The following is a 21,900-nucleotide window of genomic DNA, read 5'->3' as shown; positions in this document are numbered from 1 at the left end:
CGGGCCTAGCCACCCCCTCTGCCACCCCTCCCAGACTTGGGCAGAGATAAAGCCTGGCACTGGGCTTTACTGCCTCCTTGGCAGAGGGGGAGATGTCCTTCCCCCCCCCGGGGGGCATTAGGGGTTCCGTCTGTTCAGTGAGAGGCTCAGATTTGGAGCTGGGAGGTTAACGGAGGTGTCTGCACGGTGAACTCAGTGTTGGGTGTTGGGGTGCTGGGTGATTCTGCAGGAGACTTCAGTCACTCACCCCAGGCCTGGGGTGCCCTGGGGTGGGGGGTGACCCAGCCAGTCTGTAAGAGTCTGGGGCCGGGCAGGGGCCGCTGTGTCCGCTCCTGTCCCCACTCAGGCCCCCCCGCCCCCGGGGGTCACAGGGCAGCAGCAGGTGGGGCTAGAGCTCATCATGGTGGCGGGTCAGGTCCTCCCCATAGTTGGTGGCCTGGCTGCCGACGAACATGTTCCAGTTGCCCAGGATCTCGGCCTTGCTCAGACGCCCGTCCTGGGGGTTGGTGGGGGGGACACCCACGAGTCAGCAGGGAGCCTTTCTGTCTGTGACACCCCACTCCCAGCCCAAGAATGGCTGCCAGGTCTCTGTCCTCACCCCTTCTCACTGGGTCTCTGTTTCCCTCTCTCTCTGGGTCTCTGTCCCCCTGTCTCTCCCTCTCTGGGTCTCTGTCCCCCTGTCTCTCCCTCTCTGGTTCTCTGTCCCCCTGTCTCTCCCTCTCTGGGTCTCTGTCCCCCTGTCTCTCCCTCTCTGGTTCTCTGTCCCCCTGTCTCTCCCTCTCTGGGTCTCTGTCCCCATGTCTCTCCCTCTCTGGTTCTCTGTCCCCCTGTCTCTCCCTCTCTGGGTCTCTGTCCCCATGTCTCTCCCTCTCTGGGTCTCTGTCCCCCTGTCTCTCCCTCTCTGGGTCTCTGTCCCCATGTCTCTCCCTCTCTGGTTCTCTGTCCCCCTGTCTCTCCCTCTCTGGTTCTCTGTCCCCCTGTCTCTCCCTCTCTGGTTCTCTGTCCCCATGTCTCTCCCTCTCTGGGTCTCTGTCCCCATGTCTCTCCCTCTCTGGGTCTCTGTCCCCCTGCCTCTCTATCTGAGTCTCTGCCCCTGTCTGTCTCTCCGGGTCTCTGTCCCCCGTCTCTCTCTCTGGGTCTCTGTCCCCCCCGTCTCTCTATCTGAGCCTCTGTCCGTCTGTCTCTCTGGGTCTTTGTCTCCCCATCTCTCTCTCTGGGTCTTTGTCCCCCCATCTCTCTCTCCGGGTCTCTGTCCCTGTCTGTCTCTCCGGGTCTCTGTCCCATCTCTGTCTGCTCTGAATGTCTCCCTCCCTCCCGGTCAGTCTGCCCACCCTGCCCCTCCATCACCTTGTCCGAGTCGCTCTCGTGCAGCAGGTGGTTGGCCTCCACCAGAGGCTGGTCCTGCGCGGGGGGCAGCACCCAGTGGCCGACCTCACTGCCGTCCAGCCGCCCGTCCTTGTTCAGGTCCCGGAAGTCCCGGAACTGCTGCCGCTCCGTCTGCACCCAGGCCGGCTCCTCCTCCCCGGGCTGCTGGGTGTACAGGTCGGCTGGGGTTGGGGGGCAGGTGGGGGTCAGGGGGCTTGGCGGGCTCCCGACCCGGGGCCTCTAGCCAGACCCTTGGCTTTCCCTGTTTAAAGAGGATTTGTGGAGTCCGGCGGTAGCACAGTGAGTTAAGCGCAGGTGGCGCAAAGCGCAAGGAGTGGCCTAAGGATCCCGGTTCGAGCCCCCGGCTCCCCACCTGCAGGGGAGTCGCTTCACAGGCGATGAAGCAGGTCTGCAGGTGTCTGTCTTTCTCTCCCCCTCTCTGTCTTCCCCTCCTCTCTCCATTTCTCTCTGTCCTATCCAGCAACGGCAACAATAACAACAATTTAAAAAAGGGCAACAAAAGGGAAAATAAATAAATCAATATAAAAATAATTAAATAAATAGAGGATTCACAGCAATGTACCCAGCAGCCTGGGAGGTGGCACAGTGGGTAAAGCGCTGGACCCTCAAGTACCAGGTCCCAAATTTGATCTCAGCATCACAGGTGCCAGAGTGAAGGTCTGCCTCTTTGTCTCACTGATAAATAATAAACCTCTCTCTCTCTTTCTTTGCCAGGGCACTGCTCAGCTCTCGCTTATGGTGATGCTGGGGATTGAACTGGGAACCTCAGAGTCTAAAGCCTGAAAGTCTTTTGCAGAGCCACTGTTCAGTCTCCCCAGCCCTCTCCCATTTTAAGGATCTGTGTATCCATGGGTGGAGAGATTATTTATTTTTTTCCCTTTTGTTGCCCTTGTTGTTTTATTGTTGTAGTTATTATTATTGTTGTTATTGATGTCGTCACTATTGGACAGGACAGAGAGAAATGGAGAGAGGAGGGGAAGACAGAGAGGGGGAGACTGTGAAGAGAGAGGGGGAGACAGAGAGAGGAGGAGATTGTGAAGCGACTCCCCTGCAGGTGGAGAGTTGGGGGCTCGAACTGGGATACTTACGCTGGCCCTTGCACTTCATGCCAAGTGCGTGTAACCCACTGCGCTACCGCCCAACCCTGTTCTCTGTTTTTCTTCCTTCCTTTCTTTCTCTCTCTCTCTCTCTCTTTTTTTTTTGCCACCAGGTTTATCACTAGGGCTTGGTGATGAATCCATCATTCCCAGTGGCCCCATTTTTCTACTTTATTTTTATTTATCAGGACAAAGAGAAATTGAGAGGGAAACAGAGATAGGCACCTGCAGCCCTGCTTCACTGCTTGCGAAGCAACCCCCCTGCAGGTGGGGAGCCGGGGCTCGAACCTGGGTCCTTGTGCAAGGTGACCTGTGCGTTTAACCTAGTGTGCCACTGCCCAGCCTATCCAATAAAACTGAAAGAAGAAAAAAAGGGAAAGGGCCCCCAGGAGCAGCGGGTGTGTACATGCTGACACCCCGGCCCAGCCCTCTCCCGTGGAGGCAGCTAAAAGCCTCGTGCCGGCCTCTCACCAATGTACTCCTCCACTTGGACGTAGCCATCTCTGTTCTTGTCCAGGTCCTCCAGGGTTTCCTGGGGAGAAAGAGACACTGGTGGGGCATCCCAGGGGCTGCTGGACCCCAGGATCAGAGTGGAAGGCAGCTCGGGGATCCAGTTGTGGGAACAATGTGGCCTGGTGTCAGGAAATTGTGAGGATGTGGTTGAGCTTAGCAGGGCTTGACTCAAGGGGACACCCATCCTGTCAGTCTCTCTCTCTACTGAGAGGTCGAGTGAGGACGGACACAACCCCCCAAGGTTTGCCTCGTCTTATCAGACTCCCTGCCTCACAAAGTACCCTGCATTCCTGATACTATGGCCTGCTCCCTTATTATCTACATAATCATTGTTTTGCCTGAAAGATCCCTGCCCATTCCATTCCTTTGATCTATCTTTTTTTTTTTTGCCTCCAGGGTTATTGCTGGGGCTCAGTGCCTGCACCATGAATCCACTGCTCCTGGAGGCCATTTTCCCCCCTTTTGTTGCCCTTGTTCTTGTAGCCTTGTTGTGGTTATCACTGTTGTTGTTGATGTCGTTCCTTGTTGGGTAGGACAGAGAGAAATGGAGAGAGGAGGGGAAGACAGAGAGGGGGAGAGAAAGACAGACACCTGCAGACCTGCTTCACCGCCTGTGAAGCGACTCCCCTGCAGGTGGGGAGCTGGGGGCTCAAACTGGGATCCTTATGCCGGTCCTTGTGCTTTGTGCCGCATGTGCTTAACCCACTGCACTACCGCCCGACCCCAGATCTATCTTCTTTCTACCCTCAAGACCCTTCCTGCCTACAGAGTATTATTTATCCTACCAGTTAAAGCCCTCCCAACAGTTGCTAAGGAAGTTCCTAATTTTCCCAGCTCCTTTTGCCTTTCTCTGCCCCTTTCCTAGACATCTGCGTTTTCGACTTGCCACTTCCAGTCCGACCTTTTAAAAGCCTGGGCTCTCTGATCAATAAAGAATCGAATCATCTCCCCGCCACCAGTCTGTTCCTGAGTCATCTCTCTCGTGTCCCTGAGTGAGTAGCAGCCCAGGCTGGCTCCAGTGGCGTTCTCTCCAGCCCAGAGAGCACACTCCCGAGAAGAGGCACCGCCACGCTAGCCGGGCAGCCTGGAGTCGGGCAGCCCCAAGAGGGCACAGCTGTCCCCGGGGGGCTGTCCTGTCGGGAAACTTAGGGGCTTTCTGGGGGAGCCACAGCTGCTTGAGGATCAGCTGCCCTTCCGCGTTGGTGTTAGTCTTTCTGCTCCTTGCTTTTCTCCTCGCTCCTTGAGCAAATGGCCTCTGTCCCCCAGCTAAAAAGTTCTGTTGGGTGGTTGTGGCTGAAGCATTGTGCTTCTCAAGCCTGCACCGTCATGAGTTTGAATCCAGGCACCACACCTATCAGAGTGACGCTCTGGCTCTCTCTCTACTGTCTCTCTCGCTAATAAGTGTGTAAAAATCATTAAAAGAAAAAAAAGACGTCTGTTTTTATTTTAAACACCCAGAGGAATATGTTAAATTCAGAAATTAAAGAAAGGGCAGTGGTCTGGGAGGAGATGGGTGCTTTACCTGCTGCGCTACTGCCCGGGCCCCTATTCATAGTGTTTTATGGCTCCACACACAACTTTGGACTGGATAAATACGTTATAGGGTATGAACTCTACGGAATACCTCTCTCTTTGTCTGTTTATTAGTGGTTTAATAATGAGATCTTTCTTTTAATTAAACCTAATCCATTTCTGCCAGCAGGGTCATTGCTGGGGCCTGGGGCCTTCATGACACCTCCATCACTTCAGGCAGCTTCTCTCTCTCTCCATCTCTTTCTCTCTCTCTCTCTCGCATTCTTTCTTATTTTTTAAATATTTAAAAAATATTTATTATTCCCTTTTGTTTCCCTTGTTGTAGTTATTATTGTTGTCGTCATTGATATTGTCATTGTTGGATAGGACAGAGAGATATGGAGAGAGGAGGGGAAGACAGAGAGGGGGAGAGAAAGACAGACACCTGCAGACCTGCTTCACCGCCTGGGAAGCGACGCCCCTGCAGGTGGGACCAGAGGACTACTAACTCTGGCTTATGGTGGTGCTGGGGATTGAACCTGTGACATGAGAGCCCCAGGGACGAAAGTCATTTTGCATAACCAGTATGCTATCTCCTCAGCCCTGTGGTCTGGGAGGTGGCCCAGTAATAAGGCTTTGGACTCTCAAGCATGAGGTCCTGAGTTCAGTCCCCAGCAGCACATGTGCCAGAGTGATGTCTGCTTCTTTCTCTTTTTCTATCTTTCTCATTAATAAATAAATCTTTAAAAAAAAAAAAAAAGATTCACAGTGTCGGCACCGAGCCCCAGTGATAACCCTGGAGTTAAAAAAAAAAAAAGAAAGAAAGAAAGGAAGCAAAGTGTTCAACTCTGGTGAGTGTGTTGCCGGGTGCAAGCCTAACAGAGCCAGCCCGGTGCCGCACCACTGACTCCACCGACTCAGCCCCACGAGACCAGGCCCGGGGGAGGGAGGCGGGCTGCCACCCCCGACATGGGATCCAAGTGACCCCAGTGAGTGGGGTCACCGCGGGTGCGGGAGGCCTCACTCACGGCGATCACGATGTCCCGCATGTGGGGAAACTCCTCGGGATGCAGGAAGGCGGTCAGCTCCTCCCGGGTGGCCATGGAGTCCCCGTCCTGGTCGGCCACCCGGAAGCGCCGCTCGTCCCGGGCCAGCATCTTGCTGTAGGTCTCGGCGTCCTCCACGTCGTGGAATTCTTCCCCTGGGGGAGCAGGGTCTCGTGAGGCGGGGGCCCTGCGGCAGGTGCACAGAGGCGGGGGGCCCGGCCCATGAGGGGGCGGTCGGTCCGGGCAGGGAGTCCTCCACTGAGGGAACAGCAGTTAGTAAACGACCGGGGGGCTCGGGCGGTAGCGCAGCGGGTTAAGCGCACGTGGCGCAAAGCGCAAGGACTCGCGTAAGGATCCGGGTTCGAGCCCCCGGCTCCCCACCTGCAGGGGAGTCGCTTCACAAGCGGTGAAGCAGGTCTGCAGGTGTCTGTCTTTCTCTCTCCCCCTCTCTGTCTTCCCCTCCTCTCTCCATTTCTCTCTGTCCTATCAACAGTGACGACATCAATAACCACAATAATAATAACTAGAATAAAACAACAAGGACAACAAAAAGAAATAACTAAATAAATATTAAAAAATATATTTAAATAAATAACGACCGGCCGGGAGGTGGGGCTCGGGTTCTATCCCCACACTGGATGTAATGGAGTGGTGCAAAGAACACAGAATTTGTGGTAGGAAGAGATGGCACAATGGTTATGCAAAGAGACTCTCATGCCTGAGTCTCTGAAGTCTCAGGTTCAACCCTCCACACACACACCATAAGCCAGAACCGAGCTGTGCTCTGCTTCAAAAAAATAAATGGGGGAGTCGGGCAGTAGCGCAGCGGGTTAAGCGCAGGTGGCACAAAGCGGCAAAGCGCGGGTTCCAGCCCCCGGCTCCCCACCTGCAGGGGAGTCGGTGAAGCAGGTCTGCAGGTGTCTGTCTTTCTCTCCCCCTCTCTGTCTTCCCCTCTTCTCTCCATTTCTCTCTGTCCTATCCAACAACAACGACATCAGTAACAACCACAATAATAATAACCACAACGATAAAAACAAGGGCAACAAAAGAGAAAATAAATATTAAAACCAAAAAAAATTAAAAAGAAAAAAGGGGCCTGGTGGTGGTTCACCTGGTTGAGCACACGTTACAATGTGCAAGGATCCAGGTTCGAGCCCCAGGTCCCCACCTGCGGGGGGGGGGGGGGTTTCCCCAGTGGTGCAGCCCGCGGCAGGTGTCTGTCTGTCTTTCTCCTTTCTCTCCCCTCCGCTCTCTATTTCTTTCTGTCCTCTCCAATGAATGGAAGAAAGAAAAGAGGGGCCCGGTGGTGGTGGTGCACCTGGTGAAGTGCGCACATTACAGTGTGCAAGGGCACATGACAGGTGTCTCTGTCTCTCTGTCTCTCCCTCCCCCTCAATGTCTCTGTCACTATCCAATAATAAAGAAATAAATAACATTAAAAAAAAAAAGGAAAGGGGGAAAAGGATCTGAAGTCCCCCGGGAGTGCAGTGTTAAAGGTGGCGGGTGCCAGAGCTCAGGGTGCTGGTGTCCTAGAGGGGGGAGCCCCTCTGCAGAGGTCAGGGGTCAGAGGTCAGGGGTTGGGGCCTGTCCATGGGCTCAGTCCAGGCTCTCAGGGCGAGGGTGTCTCAAAGGTCGGGGTGATGGTGTGTGCGTGGCGGGGGGGTAGGGGTGGCGGGGACACGGCCTGGGTCTGTCGCCGCGTACCGGGCGCGTAGTGGCCGTAGGTGGCGTTGCGCAGCTCCTCCCAGCCCACACGCCCGTCGCGGTCCGTGTCGTACGTGTCCCAGGCCGCGCTCACCGAGTCCCGGATGTGCCGCTGCTGCGTGTGCGCGATCCACGCGCGGAGCTCGGCCAGCGACACCCAGCCGTCCCCGTCCCCCGCGCGGTCCATGCGGTCCACGATGCGCCTGTGGGCGGGGCTGTCGGTGAGGCCCCGCCCACACCCCGCCCCGCCCCGTCGGGGACACGCCCAAATCCCACATCAGGGGCGCCTGGCTCCGCCCCCACTCCAAGCTCTTCTCCTATTGGCCAGTCGCAACTTTTCGGAAATCCAGTGGGCCAATGGCTGGCTCTGGAAGGTCCCAGGACCCCTCCACGGACACGCCCCTCGCTCTGGCACGCCCCGCAGAACCCCTGTTTCTAGACTCTGTTAGCCAGGACTGCCATGGCCATAAGGGGTCCGAGACTGGCAGTCCAAGGCTGGGCCCCTTTCCTGTGAACGCTTACTTAAAAAAAAATTTTTAGGGGCCGGGTGGTAGCGCACCTGGTTGAGCGAACACGTTACAATGCGCAAGGACCCAGGTTCAAGCCCCCTGGTGCCCACCTGCAGGGGGAAAGCTTCACAAGTGGTGAAGCAGGGCTGCAGGTGTCTCTCTGTCCCTCCCTTCCCTCTCGATTTCTGACTGTCTCTAACCAATAAATAAATAGAGATAAAATTTTTTTTAATTTTAAACATTTATTTTTTGGGTGATTTTTAAAAATAATGATTTATTCCCTTTTGTTGCCCTTGTTATTTTATTGTAGTTATTTTTGTTGTCGTTGTTGGATAGGACAGAGAGAAATGGAGAGAGGAGCGGAAGACAGAGAGGAGAAGAGAAAGACAGACACCTGCAGACCTGCTTCACCGCCTGTGAAGCGACTCCCCCAGTAGGTGGGTAGCCAGAGGCTCGAACCGGGATCCTTACACTGGTACTTGCGCTTGGTGCCACGTGCGCTTAACCCACTGCACTACCACCCAACTCCCTTAAACATTTACTTATGAGAAAGAACTAGAGCATCACTCTGTCACATCTGATGTCAGGGATGGAACTTGGAACCTTATGCTTGAGAGTCCAATTATCGGGCTTGCTGTGGTGCAACTGGTTAATGCACACATTACAGTGTGCAAGGACCCAGGTTCAAGCCCCTGGTCCCCACTTGTAGGGGAAAGCTTCATGAGTAGTAACCACGGGTCTGCACTCTTTCCCCCTCAGTCCGTCTCACCCATGCAAATCTTCCGGCCAGCAGACCATTCACCACTGCTCTCTTGCCCCTCCTCCCCAGGCCTCTCTCAACTAGGGAATTCCACTTGCTTCTTCCATGGGCCCCGTTTCTTGCTCCCTGTGGTGTCTGGCCTGTCTAAGAGCCAGAAGGACTCCAGCAGAACCCACAGCTCACATTCCTCCTTCTGCTCAGGGCTCTCACGTAGTTCTCACCTCATGCAGAGAAGAATGTGAATGGTTACTGTGACCCGTGTCACTTCACCCCTTTGTATCCTCTCTGTCAACACCACTCACTGTCTCTCCCCGTTGCTCCCTGGGTTCCAGCCACTGGGGCCTCTCTGGGGCTCCAGCATCGGGCTGTTCCTTCTTAGTTCTTTGCACTCACAGTTCCCTCTGCCTCTGCCTGGAATTCTATTCCCCCACAGGCCTCCCTAAGTGTCAATTCTCACTCCCAAGGCCTCCCCTAAGTGCCCTGGCTAAAACTCCCACCCTGACCCCCATGATCTCTCCTACCCCAGACGGGCTTGGCTCTCCTCTGGGGTGAGTTGGTCGAATTCCTTGGCCACTTCTTTTCCCAGAAAAGCCTCGTGGTCGTACTGGAAGTTCCCGTGGGCGTCGTCATGAGCGGCCTCGCTCAGGGGGGCCTCCTGGTGCACCCTCCCCTGGCCATGAGGGCCAGCGTCAGGGGGCGGCTTCCCCTGGGCCCCGGGCCTGAGCAGCAGCAGCAGCAGCAGCAGCAGCAGTGAAGGCCGCCACATCATCAGCTCCTGGGGGCGGTGGAGGAAGCTAGGAATTAGAGAACGCACGAAAAAGGGCAGGGAAGGGAACAGCAGGATGGAGGAGGAGAGACTTGGGCAGGAGACAGAGATGGCACCCAGTAGCCAAGTTTTAGAGTCAAGAAATGTTGAGGGAGGAGGGGGCAGGGGCAGGGATTTCTTTAGAAGTGAAATCAGATGAGGGGTCAGAATCTCCTGGGTGTGTCCCGGAGCCCCCAGTGGATGATCCCAGAGAGAGACGTGGCGCATTCCAAGTGCAGGGTGGGGCCGTGACCACTAAGTCATGCAAGCTCCCGGGCGTCCCGTCCCCGCCAGCAGGAACCCTAATCCTCGACTGAAGCAGATCTGAACCGTGCTCTCCGCAAGGCCCCCCGCCCTTCCCCAGCCTCCGCCCCCCTCTACCCGTTATCTGGTTTTCCCGGGCTCTCCACGCTCCTCGTTGCCCTCTTTGAAAAGATGCCCAACTTGGCGGCTCTCCAGACAGGCCCCGCCCCCAAGCCTGCAGAAGCCCCGCCCCCGACCAATGAGCGTTCACAACGACCCTCAGGGGGCGGAGCTGGAGGGTAGGGGGCGCCCCTCGCCACGTCCACAAAGGTCCACGCGGGCAGATCTCGGCCCCGCCCCTTCCCCCGCCCGGGGTGAGCCACCCGGGATTGAGTGGAGCAGAACTACAACTCCCAGTAGGCATCGGGGCGCCCTGCCCAACTACCTCCAGTTATCTTACCTCTAAAGCCTCATGGGAGATGTATTTTTTTGCCTCTTTCCCTTTGTCAGGACAGTTTTAATTGGGAAACAGAATTAAGAGTTAGCACACCTTTTATGCAACGGACTTTCATGCCTGAGGCTTGGAGGTCTCAGGTCTAATCCCTGAGAGTCCCACAAGCCAGAGTTGAGTAATTGCTCAAAATAACAATAATTAGTAATAATTACAGGTGTGATGCCCTTCCTCTTTGACCTCTGACTCCAGAGAGCAAGAGTCAGGTCCTGTCTATTAAATTCTATCTGCAGCAATAATTAATACACCAATTAATAATAATAATAATAATAATAGCAACAACAATAATAATAGAAGACGCGTATCCAAAGTGTCAGAGGAATCATCTTGTTCCCTCAGAAAGGAGGCCACTTACTCTTGTACTGCATCCAGGAGTCAGGTCAAACTCCGGCCAGTCTGGCAAGGCCTTTGGTACGTATTTGTGAAATGTACGAATGAAGCATTTGAGTCAGGAGCTGGTATAGCCGGTCATGTGCCACACTTGCATGCAAGAGGCCCCACGTTCCATCCCCAGGACCTCCATTAACCAGAGCTGAATGGCGCTCTGGTGAAACAATACAAAATTTGGCACATAAGGCTGGCAGATGGCACCGTGACAGCACATGGCCTCCAGACAGAGTTGAATCCTGAAGCTTTCACCACTCATTACCCCACCTGTGCCCTTACCCCCCTCCTCCTGAAAAGTCGGAATAATGAGAAACACAGCAGGTTGGGCTCAAACTCATGTTATATGCAAAGAAGGAAGAGTCCGATATATGGGGAGGGGGAGGAGGGACTGAGGCAGACCACAGGTGAGGCTGGGCATTGGAGGGACATTGGGCCCAGGACTCCTGGAGGCTCAGGATTCCAGGAGGTGTCACAGCATGAAAGGGGCCTGACTGCACCACCTTGGGAGCCACCAGGGTGGGGGGAGAGGTGTGTGTGTGTGTGTGTGTGTGTGTGTGTGAGTCAGGCAGCTGCTGAACGCTTGTCCACCCTAAGAGTCGGCATCCTTGGAGAGGTCAGGCGTGGGCAGCAGAGCACCTACATCATCTGAACGAAGACAGATCCAAGGGGCTGAGAAGAGAAGTGAGAAGAATGAGAATCCCCAGCTTCTCTGAGACTACCCCCCTCCTCCCCGCCCTGCCCTGCTTCTGTCTTTCTCTGCCCCCCTCAGAGTCACTTTCTCTCCTCTTGTTCTCCGTGGCCACCTTTCTGTGACCTTTTCCCTTCCCAGATCTCTGCCCTCCCTTTACTGGGTCCCCCTCTCTCGGAGGCTCTTCCGGCCGCACAACCTGGCATCCCGTTCCTCATCCTCCTCCACAGCAGAGCTCCTCCGGCAGCCACAGCCACGAACAGTAAGACCCCCAGGACGGCCCCAACCACTTTCATGGAGGACTTGGATGAGGACTCTGGAGTCAGAAAAAGTTGTGAGGCACTGAATGCATCTGCACCTGGTCTGTGTCAGGACCAGGGACCTCTCCCAGGCTCAGACATCCCAGCCCCAAGTCTGGGGGAGTGGGTGTGGGCGTGGGCAGGAGAGAGAGAGGCTGTGGGCTGCAGGCTCCCTGGAGTGCGGTGTGAGAAATGACCACAGTGCTGAGCACTAGCTCAGCCAGTCAGAACACAGGGTGTGCCTAGGGCCCCAGAGGACGCCAGACCCCCATATGCTGGCACTGGGGAGTCCTCTGGGGCCTCTCTCTCTTTCTCACTCATAGTAAATAAATCATTCAAGTGTGACCCAGGTCCAAGTCTCGCCCTCTATCGCTTCCTTTTCTTCTTCTTCTTTTTTTTTACTATTTATTTATTCGCTTTTGTTGCTCTTGTTTTTTACTGTTGTAGTTATTATTGTTGTTGCTATTGATGTCATCGTTGTTGGATAAGACAGAGAGAAATGGAGAGAGGAGGGGATGACAGAGAGGAGGAGAGAAAGACAGACACCTGCAGACCTGCTTCATCACCTGTGAAACGACTCCCCTGAAAGTGGGGAGCCGGGGGCTCGAACCAGGATCCTTATGCCGGTCCTTGAACTTCGAACCACGTGTGCTTAATCCACTGCTCTACTGTCCGACATGTCCTCTGTCACTTTCTCTCTCTTTTAACAGAGACTGAGAGGCAGAGAGAGCCCTAATGAGCTCACAGCTCCATGGCTCTGCCAGTGTGGTGGGGGCCAGGCTCAAACCTGGGCAGTGTACAAAGCAAAGCCACGCACTATTCAAGTGAGCTGTTGCACCAGCCCAGGCTCTTTTAATTAATATTCTCATTCATTTATTTACTATTGGATAGAGACAGAGAGAAATTGGGAGGGGAGAGGGAGAGAGGGAGAGTGACAGAGAGACACCTGCAGCCCTGCTTCACCACTGGTGAAGCTTTCCCCCTGCAGGTGGGGACCAGGGGCTTGAACCTGGGCCCTTGTGCACTGTAATGTGTGTGCACCAGGAGTGCCACCGCCTGGCCCCCCAGCCCAGTCTTTTCATCTGAAAATGTGAGCTCAGAGGGTTGATGACCCCACAGATGATAAAGCTGCAATAGTAGTAATAATTATTATCATCTAAGTGACTATATACATATATTTTTTTATTTTTCTTTCTTTCTTTTTCCTTTTTGTTACCCTGGTTGTTTTACCATTGTTGTGGTTATTATTATCATTGTTATTGATGTCGTTGTTGTTGGACAGGACAGAGAGAAATGGAGAGAGGCAGAGAGAAAGATAGACACCTACAGACCTGCTTCACCTCCTGTGAAGCAACTCCCCTGCAAGTGGGGAGTCAGGGGGCTCGAACCGGGATCCTTGCGAGGGTCCTTGCGCTTTGCACCAAGTGCGCTTAACCCGCTGAGCTAGCGACCGACCCCCATATATATATTTAACTCAGAGTACTGCTCAACTCTGCTTTATGGTGGCATGGTAGATAAAGCAATGTTCTCTGCTGCCTGAGGGCCTGAGTTTGATCCTTGGCATCCCATGTGACAGAGTGATGCTCTGCTTCTCTCATAAATAAATAAATAAGAGGGGGGCCGGGCGGTGACTCACCTAGTTAAGTGCACGTTACCAGGCGCAAAGACCTGGCTTCAGTCCCCCGGTTCCCACCTGCAGGAGTGAAGCTTCACAAGTGGTGAAGCAGATCTCTCTGTCTCTCTCCCTGCCTCCCCATCCCGTCTCAATTTCTCTCTGTCCTAGAAAAGGGGGAAAAACATGGCCACCAGGAGCAGCACATCTGTAATGCAGGCATCAGGCCTCAGCAAAATAAAAAAATAAAATAAAAAGCAACAAGAGGGACTGGGCAGTGGTCTATGTAGTAGAGCACACACCCACACACAGTGCAGAAAGATCCGGGTTCAAGCCCTCGGTCCCCATGTGGGGGCGGGGAAGCTTCATGAGTGGTGAAACAGGTTTGCAGGTGTCTCTGTCTGGCTTCCTTTGCTCGCTCAAATTCTCTGTGCCTCTATCCCAAATAAGTAAAAAAAATATATACATATATATATATATTGCCTCCAGGGTTATTGCTGGGGCTCAATGCCTGCACCATGAATCCACTGCTCCTGGAAGCAATTTTCTCCCCTTTTGTTGCCCTTATTGTTGTAGCCTTGTTGTGGTTATTATTGTTATTGTTGATGTCGTTCGTTGATAGATAGTACTACTAGCGTTTGCCCTTCTTCCGTAGCCAGTCAACAGCGTCAGGTTGAGCCTGATGTAAAGTTTCGATAAGACAAAGAAAAAAAAAGATAAGACAGAGAGAAATGGAGAGAGGAGGGGCAGACAGAGAGGGGGAGAGAAAGACAGACACCTGCAGACCTGCCTCACCGCCTGGGAAGCGACGCCCCTGCAGGTGGGGAGCCGGGGGCTCGAACCCGGATCCTTACGCGAGTCCTTGCGCTTGGCGCCACGTGCGCTTAACCCGCTGCGCCACCGCCCGACTCCCCCCCCTTTTTTTTTTTAAAGAAAGAGCTGGTCATAGCAAGGTGGTGGTGGGGGATCCCTCACACTGGCCAGGGGCTCTGTGCTAGCGGGGAGGAGAAGTGAGCTGAAGGGCCAGGACAGGTGCCACCGGGGCCTGGGGCGCGGGGTGCCCTCACCCAGCTCCACCGTGAGGGGCTGCGCCAGCCCCGCGTGCTGCACCACGCAGCGGTAGTGGTGCTCGTCCCCGCTCCGGACCGTGAGCGACGACCAGGCGTGGAAGGAGCCGTCCCCGTTGGGGCCCACGTCGCCCTTGCCCGCGCCCACCGCCAGGTTGTTGCGGAGGAAGCGCAGCTGCAGCTCGGGCGGGTAGAAGGAGAAGGCGCTGCAGGTGAGCACGCAGTTCCCGGGGCTGCCGGGCCGGGCCTTCAGGCGCATGGAGGGGGGCTCTGCGGACAGACACACAGACAGACAGACAGACAGACACACACACACACACAGCCTTCAGCCCGGCAGCCCGCACACCAGGCTCACGCCCTCATTCCCCCTCAGAGAGACCCAGACCCAAGCCCCAGTTGCACACACACACACACACACACACACACACACACACACACACACACACACACACTGGACACTTGGCCCCTGCAGCCTGTGGGACCCCCAGTGACCAAGGGGCGGTGCTTTTAGACGCTCTTGGAATAAATAAATAAATAAATAATCAAGAAAATCCTGGGCCCAGAAGGTGGCACAGTGCATGGAGGGGCGGGCTCACCCTGCAGGTGCTGGAGTGAGGGATGCTCTTGTGTTTTTCTCCCTCTGTTTCTCTCGGTCTTTTTTCTCTATCCACCTTCCCTCATCAATTTATCTCCGTCCTATCAAACTAAATAAAGTTCAAGATTAAAAAAAAACTTAAAGGCTTATCATTAATGAGAGAGAAAGACAGAAAGAGGGAGGAGGGAGTGGGAGGAGGGAGAGAAGGAGAAAGAGGAAGAAGATATAACCAGAGCATCACTCAGGCACACTGCGGTGCTAGGGTTTGAACCTGGGACCTCGTGCTTGAGAGTACAACTCTCTTTACTGTGCTACCTTCTGAGGAAGAAAAAAAACTTTATTATTATTTTTCTTTTATATATTTGACTTTATTTATTTCCATAAGACAGAGAGAAATTGATAGGGAAGTAGGAAAGGAAGAGAGAAAGAGAGATACCTGCAGTGCGGTCTTACCACTAGTGAAACTTTTCCCTCTGCAGATGGGGAAATCTTTTATTATTATTTTTTTTAAATAAAAAGTACAAATTGCCCCTTCCTTTCATAAAAATATTTATTTATTCCCTTTTGTTGCCCTTGTTTTATTGTTCTTGTTATTGATGTTGTCGTTGTTGGATAGGACAGAGAGAAATGGAGAGAGGAGGGGAAGACAGAGAGGGGGAGAGAAAGACAGACACCTGCAGACCTGCTTCACCGCCTGTGGAGCGACTCCCCTGCAGGTGGGGTGCCAGGGGCTCGAAGCGGGATCCTTAGGCTGGTCCTTGCGCTTTGCGCCACATGTGCTTAACCCACTGCGCTACCGCCCGACTCCCTCCTTTTGTTTTCTTTAAAGATTTTATTTATTGATGAGAAATGATAGGAGAAAGAACCAGACATCACTCTGGTACATGTGGTGCCAGGGATCAAACTCGAGATCTCATGCTTAAAGTTCAATGTTTTATCCACTGTGCCACCTCTTGGACCACTCTTTTGCTCTCTCTCTCTCTTTTTTTTTTTTTAATAATGGTTTTGTTTTTTATTTGAGAAAGAGAGGCCAAGTGGCAATGCACCTGGTTGAGTGCATACATTACAATGCACAAGGTCCTAGGTTCAAGCCCCTCCCTGGTCCCCACCTGCAGGGAGAAAGCTTTCTGAATGGGTAAGCAGACCACTGGCCTGGCTACCTTTCCCCATCTTTTTAATAGGGGCCAGATGGTAGCAAACCTGGTTTAGCACACATGTTACAATGTGCAAAGACTTGGGTTCAAGCCCCCAGCCCCCACCGGCAAGGGGAAAGCTTTGTAAGTGGTGAAGGAGTGTTGCAGGTATTTCTCTGTCTCCCTCCCTCTGTATACTCCTTCCCCTCTCAATTTCTGGCTGTCTCTATCTAATAGATAAATATAATTTTAAAAATTAGAAAAGAGAGAGAAACAGACATCAGAACACTGCTCAACTCTGGTTTATGGTTGTGCTGGGGATTGAACCTGGGACCTCAGAGCCACAGACATGGAAGACTGTTGCATCAATGTTATGCTATCTCTCCAACCCAAAAGACTACATCTTAAAATGAAACACAATGGCTGCAAGAATAGTGGCTTAGTTGGTGGAGCGCAGGACCTGTGTCTGAGGTTCCCCGGTACTAGGGGCTGTGTGTCAAAGTTCATGACCTTCTGGGGCTGCACGGGTCACTCACGAGGTTGGCCAGCTGTCGCAAACTTGTGGTCCAGGCTCGAACCCTGGCAGCCTATGGGAAGTGCTGTCGTGTCCTTCCCTCTCTGTCTCTGTCTCAGTCTCTCTCTCAAAGCTGCCCAGGAGCGGTGGGATCCCACATGTGTGAGGCCCTGGCTGCACAAAAAGCAAAAGAAAGGAGCTGGGTGGTGGCACGCTTGGTTGAGCGCACATGTTACAATGTGCAAAGATCCGGGTTCAAGTCCCTGGTCCCCACCTGCAGGAGGAAAGCTTCACACGTGGCGAAGCAGGGCTGCGGGCGTCTCTCTGTCTCTCTTCCTGTTTCTTCATCCCTCTCAATTTCTGGCTGTCTCTATACAATAAATAAAGATAACGATATTTAAAAAAAAAAAAAAAAAAGCAAAGCAAAAGAAATCTTCCCTCTGTCTCAGATGAAAGACATAAAATAAATCTTTTAATTTTTTTTTTTTGCCTCCAGGGTTATTGCTGGGGCTCAGTGCCTGCACTACAAATCCAGTCAGGCAGTAGCGCTGCAGGTTAAGCGCAGGTGGCACAAAGTGGCAAAGCGCCGGTTCGAGTCCCCGGCTCCCCACCTGCAGGGGAGTGGCTTCACAGGCGGTGAAGCAGGTCTGCAGGTGTCTGTCTTTCTCTCCCCCTCTCTGTCTTCCCCTCCTCTCTCCATTTCTCTCTGTCCTATCCAACAACAACGACAACAATAAAACAACAAGGGCAACAAAGGGGAATAAATATTTAAAACATATAAAAAAAGAATTAAAAAAAATCCACTGTCCTAGTGACATTTTTTCCCTTTTGTTGCCCTTCCTTGTTGTTTATAGGTGGTGTTGTTACTATTATTGTTGTCACTGTTGTTAGGCCAGAGAGACATGGAGAGAGGAGGGGAAAACAGAGAGGGGGAGAGAAAGACAGACACCTGCAGACCTGCTTCACCACCTGTGAAGCGACTCCCCTGCACGTAGGGTGCTGGGGGTTTGAACCTGGATCCTTATGCCGGTCCTTGCGCTTTGCACAAGGTGTGCTTAGCCCGCTGTGCTACCGCCTGGCACTCAACATAAAATAAATTTAAAAAAATAAACTAAGGGGGACTGGGAGGTGGCGCAACAGGTTAAGTGCTCATATTGCAAAGCACAAGGACCGGCATAAGGATCCCGGTTCCAGTCCCCGGCTCCCCCCTACCCTCCGCAGGGGAGTCACTTCACAAGCAGTGAAGCAGGTCTGCAGGTGTCTGTCTTTCTCTCCCCCTCTGTCTTCTCCTCTGTCAATTTCTCTCTGTCCTATCAAACAACAATAACAACAAAATAGTAAAAAAAAAAAAAAAAAAAAAAAAGGGCCTCCAGGAGCAGTAGATTCCTAGTGCAGGCACACGGGGTACCAGCAATAGCGCTGGAGGCAAATAAGTAAATAAATAAGTAAATGAACAAACTAAGGCCTTGGAATCTCAAGCCTGAAGTCCCGAGTATGATCCCTGGCATGTGCCAGAGTGATGCTCTGGTTTATTCTCTCTCTCTCTCTCTCCTTTTTTTGTCATAAATAAGGGCCAGCCAAATAGCTCACCTGGATAGTGCGTCTGTTTTGTCATGTACTTGACCCAGGTTCAGGCCTCCCCGACACCCACCGCATTGGAGGGAACTTTGGTCTGTGCTGACTTTTGCAATGTCTCTGTCCCAGTCTGTTTTTTTCCCCAGACCATTCCTCAGCTGAGGGTTACGGTGCTGTGGAGTGACTGAAACTGGAACTTTGGAGCCTGAGAGAGAGCCTTTCGCATCACTGCCGTAGCATTCATGAAGCTTCCTCCCTGCAGGTAGGGGCTGGGGCATGGAGCCTGGTCACACATGGTGACTTGTGCACTCTACTGGGTCCCTCTCTTCTCTCCTGCCCCCTCCCCGGCCCCTCACTATCAATAGACTAGACCTTACAAACATTTAGAGTTTGTTCTTTTTTTTTTAGTAACATTTTTAAAAATGTTTATTTATTCCCTTTTGTTGCCCTTATTATCTTATTGTTATAGTTGTTGTTGTTATTGTTGGATAGGACAGGGAGAAATGGAGAGAGGAGGGGAAGACAGAGAGGGGGGAGAGAAAGACAGACACCTGCAGACCTGCTTCACCGTTTGTGAAGCGACTCCCCCGCAGGTGGGGAGCCGGGGGCTCGAAGTGGGATCCTTCAGCCGGTCCTTGTGCCATGTGCGTTTAACCCACTGCGCTCCCGCCCGACTCCCTTGTTGTTCTTTTTTATTATCTTTATTTATTGGACAGAGACAGACAGAAATCAAGATAGAAGGGGGAGACAGGGAGAAAGACAGACACCTATGGCACTGATTCTCCACTTGTGAAGCTTTCCCCCTGCAGGTGGGGACTGGAGGGTTTGAACCCTGGTCCTTGCACACTGTAACATGTATGCTTAACCAGGTATGCCATCACTCAACTCTTCTCTCTTCCTCTCTATCTCCCACTCCACTCTGGCTGTCTCTATCCAATACATAAAGATAATAAAAATAAAAAAATAAACTACATACATATATTTTAAAGTATTGAACCCAGGACATCATCACACTTGTAGTTCTGTGCTCTACCATGGAAACACCGCCCTGACACTGGGTGTGTGTCCAGTCAACTGGAAATAATGTAAAGGGTCAGAAAAAAAAAAAAAGGCTGAGAGTCGGGCGGTAGCGCAGCAGGTTAAGCGCACGTGGTGCAAAGCCCAAGGACCAACATAGGGACCCCGGTTTGAGCCCCCGGGATTCCCACCCTCGGGGGGGTCACTTCACAGGCGGTGAAGCAGGTCTGCAGGTGTCTGTCTTTCTCTCCCCCTCTCTGTCTTCCCCTCCATTTCTCCCTGTCCTATCCAATAATGACGACATCGGTAAGAACAATAATAACTACAACAATAAAACAACAAGGGTAACAAAAGGAAATAAATAAAATAATTTTTAAAAATTTTTAAAAAGGAAAAAAAAGCTCCCTTGGATACTGCACTGCTTTGCCATGTATGTGACCCAGGTTTGAGCCCAGCTCCCACTGCATTGAAGGAAGGGAACTTCAGTGCTGTGACCTCCTTCACACTCCCTCTCTGCCAAGGGTCAAACTCACAGCCTCACACATGTAAGGCCTGGCCCTGCCTGGCACCATGCCAGACACATGAGTATAAAGCTGGAGGAGAAAAGAAAAAAAAAAAAAGATAGAGGACATTTTGAGGACTCTGCCGGCACACTGGGAAATGGATGTGGATTACTTGACAAGGGACGAAGTTCTCGTGGAAACACTGAGGTTACCAGGGCCAGCATTTTTTCTTCCTCTTCCTCTTCCGTTTCTGATCAGGCCGCCACTCAGCTCTGGCTATTGGCAGTCTGACATTGAACCTGAGGCCTGTTCAATAGAAGCCCTTTTGTATTTTAAGACCTTTTGATTTGTTAATTCACGAGAGGGAAGAAGAACACCAGAGCATCCAACGTGCCATTTATCATAAACAAGTGAACTAATAAATCTGAAAAATGTGTTAATTTAAAAATAAGCAAAGTTAAGCCAAAGTTAAGCGCACATGGCTCGAAGCGCAAGGACCGGCAATAAGGATCCCGGTTCGAGCCCCCGGCTCCCCTTCTGCAAAGGAGTCGCTTTCACAGGCGGTGAAGCAGGTCTGCACATGTCTGTCTTTCTCTCCCCCTCTCTGTCTTTCCCCTCCTCTCTCCATTTCTCTCTGTCCTATCCAACAACGATGGCATCAATAACAACAATAACTACAACAACAATAAAACAACAAGGGCAACAAAAGGGGGAAAAAAACAGCCTCCAGCAGTAGTTGATCTGTGATGCAGAGCACCGAGCCCAGTGAGAACCCTGGAGACAAGAAAAAAGAAAAGAAAAAATATATAAGCAAAAAATAAGGGCTGGATGGCGCACGTGTTAACCATGAGCAAGGACCCCGTCCCCTACCCGCAGGGTGGAAGCTTCACAGATGTTGAAGCAGGGCCGTTTCCTCTCTGTCACCCTTTCTCGCTCTCTCCATTTCTCTCCCTGTTTCTATCAAAAAAAGTAAAAGAATAAAACGAGATTTTAAAAAGTGTGTTTACTTATATATGTCTTGTGTGAGAGAGAATTCGAGTGCTTTGGCCAGGTAGCTAGCTGACTGGCGCCGGCAAGGCCTTGCCCACACAAGTTCCCAGTTCAACCCTGGGCACTGTCAGCACCAGCTGGCAGCTTAGTGCTATGACTTTCTCTCCTTCTCTCAGTGAATCAACAAAGTAAGTTGTTTGTTTTCACCAGAGCACTGCTGGGGAACTGAACCTGAGACCTCTGGAGTCTCAGGCATGAAAAAGCCTGTGCTGGCTACCAGGTGTGGCTCCCTGGCCTATTTCTTGATTGGTTTTGGTCATTACTGAAGCTCCTTTGTTCTGAGCTTTTTTTGTTTTTTGAGGGGCGGGGGGAGAATGGAAGAGGAAAAAATGGCCACTCAGAGCGGTTGATTTATTCTGTAGGTACCATGCCCAAGCAATAAAAATTGCCATGACGGCAATTAAATCATGTGTGTGTTAAAAATCTATTCAAAAGATCACATGTTGGCTGGGAGGTTACCTTACAATGTATTTTTTGCATGGCATATGAGAGAGTGGTCTGTGGTTTCTTTCTCATAAAATAAATCAACTAATTAAGAAATAACACAGTGGTCTGGGAGGTGGCGCAGTGGCTAGGCACTGGACTCTCAAGCATGAGGTCCCTGGCAGCACATGTACCAGAGTGATGTCTGGTTCTTTCTCTCTCTCTCTCCTATCTTGCTCACTAATAAGTAAATAAAATCTTTTAAAAAGAAGAAGAAGAAGAAGAAGAAGAAGAAGAAGAAGAAGAAGAAGAAGAAGAAGAAGAAGAAGAAGAAGAAGAAGAAGAAGAAGAAGAAGAAGGAGGACACAAGGGAGTCTGGCAGTAGCGCAGCGGGTTAAACACACATGGTGCGAAGCGCAATAACCGGCATAAGGATCCCAGTTCGAGCCCCCGGCTCCCCACCTGCAGGGGAGTCACTTCACAGGCGGTGAAGCAGGTCTGCAGGTGTCTGTCTTTCTCTCCCCCTCTCTGTCTTCCCCTCCTCTCTCCATTTCTCTCTGTCCTACTCAACAACAGCAACAACAACAACAATCACAAGGGCAACAAAAGGGACTAAATAAATATATATAAAAAAGAAGAAATAACATACCTGGGAGTCGGCCAGTAGTGCAGCGGGTTAAGTGCACAAGGCGCAAAGTGCAAGGACTGGAGTAAGGATCCCGGTTCGAGCCCCCGGCTCCCCACCTGCAGGGGAGTCGCTTCACAGGCGGTGAAGCAGGTCTGCAGGTGTCTGTCTTTCTCTCCCCCTCTCTGTCTTCCCCTCCTCTCCATTTCTTTCTGTCCTATCCAACAATGACGACAACAACAACAATAATAACTACAACAATAATAAAAATAACATGGGCAACAAAAAGGAAATAAATAGTGGTCTGGGAGGTGGTGCAGTGGATA

General features: G+C 52.1%; 2 protein-coding genes across 6 annotated transcripts in view; both read right to left on the bottom strand.

Annotated features, from left to right (window-relative positions):
* Positions 1 to 9,832, bottom strand: RCN3 (reticulocalbin 3). Its single transcript, XM_007531310.3, has 6 exons — positions 9,049 to 9,832; positions 7,259 to 7,461; positions 5,537 to 5,709; positions 2,955 to 3,015; positions 1,348 to 1,547; positions 1 to 496 (listed from the first exon to the last, which is right to left on the bottom strand). Exons 1-6 carry the CDS (start codon positions 9,558 to 9,560, stop codon positions 389 to 391), a joined length of 1,257 nt encoding a protein of 418 aa, XP_007531372.2. The 5' UTR covers positions 9,561 to 9,832; the 3' UTR covers positions 1 to 388.
* A 963-nt stretch (positions 9,833 to 10,795) lies between these two features.
* Positions 10,796 to 21,900, bottom strand: part of FCGRT (Fc gamma receptor and transporter) — a 28,861-nt gene continuing 17,756 nt past the window's right edge. For all 5 annotated transcript variants that reach the window (XM_060174619.1, XM_060174600.1, XM_060174614.1 and 2 more), the window contains exons 5-7: positions 14,140 to 14,409; positions 11,361 to 11,477; positions 10,796 to 11,142 (exon numbers count right to left, since the gene is read on the bottom strand). In XM_060174619.1, the coding sequence (XP_060030602.1) occupies positions 11,063 to 11,142; positions 11,361 to 11,477; positions 14,140 to 14,409 (467 nt within the window). In that variant the 3' untranslated portion in view covers positions 10,796 to 11,062. The remainder of the gene's footprint in view (positions 11,143 to 11,360; positions 11,478 to 14,139; positions 14,410 to 21,900) is intronic.

The sequence above is a fragment of the Erinaceus europaeus genome, chromosome 2 (genome assembly GCF_950295315.1).
Source record: "Erinaceus europaeus chromosome 2, mEriEur2.1, whole genome shotgun sequence".
Lineage (NCBI taxonomy): Eukaryota > Metazoa > Chordata > Mammalia > Eulipotyphla > Erinaceidae > Erinaceus > Erinaceus europaeus.
This window is presented reverse-complemented; position numbering and strand designations above follow the sequence as displayed.

Bases quoted from the DNA above. Each gene is read 5' to 3' on its own strand.
- RCN3 (XM_007531310.3), bottom strand. From the start codon at position 9,560: ATGCGCCACGTCTCTCTCTGGGATCATCCACTGGGGGCTCCGGGACAC. The intron at 3,016-5,536 runs GTGAGTGAGGCC...CTTTCTCCCCAG, and splicing joins TGCGGGACATCGTGATCGCC to GAAACCCTGGAGGACCTGGA. The intron at 497-1,347 runs GTGATGGAGGGG...ACCAACCCCCAG, and splicing joins ACGAGAGCGACTCGGACAAG to GACGGGCGTCTGAGCAAGGC.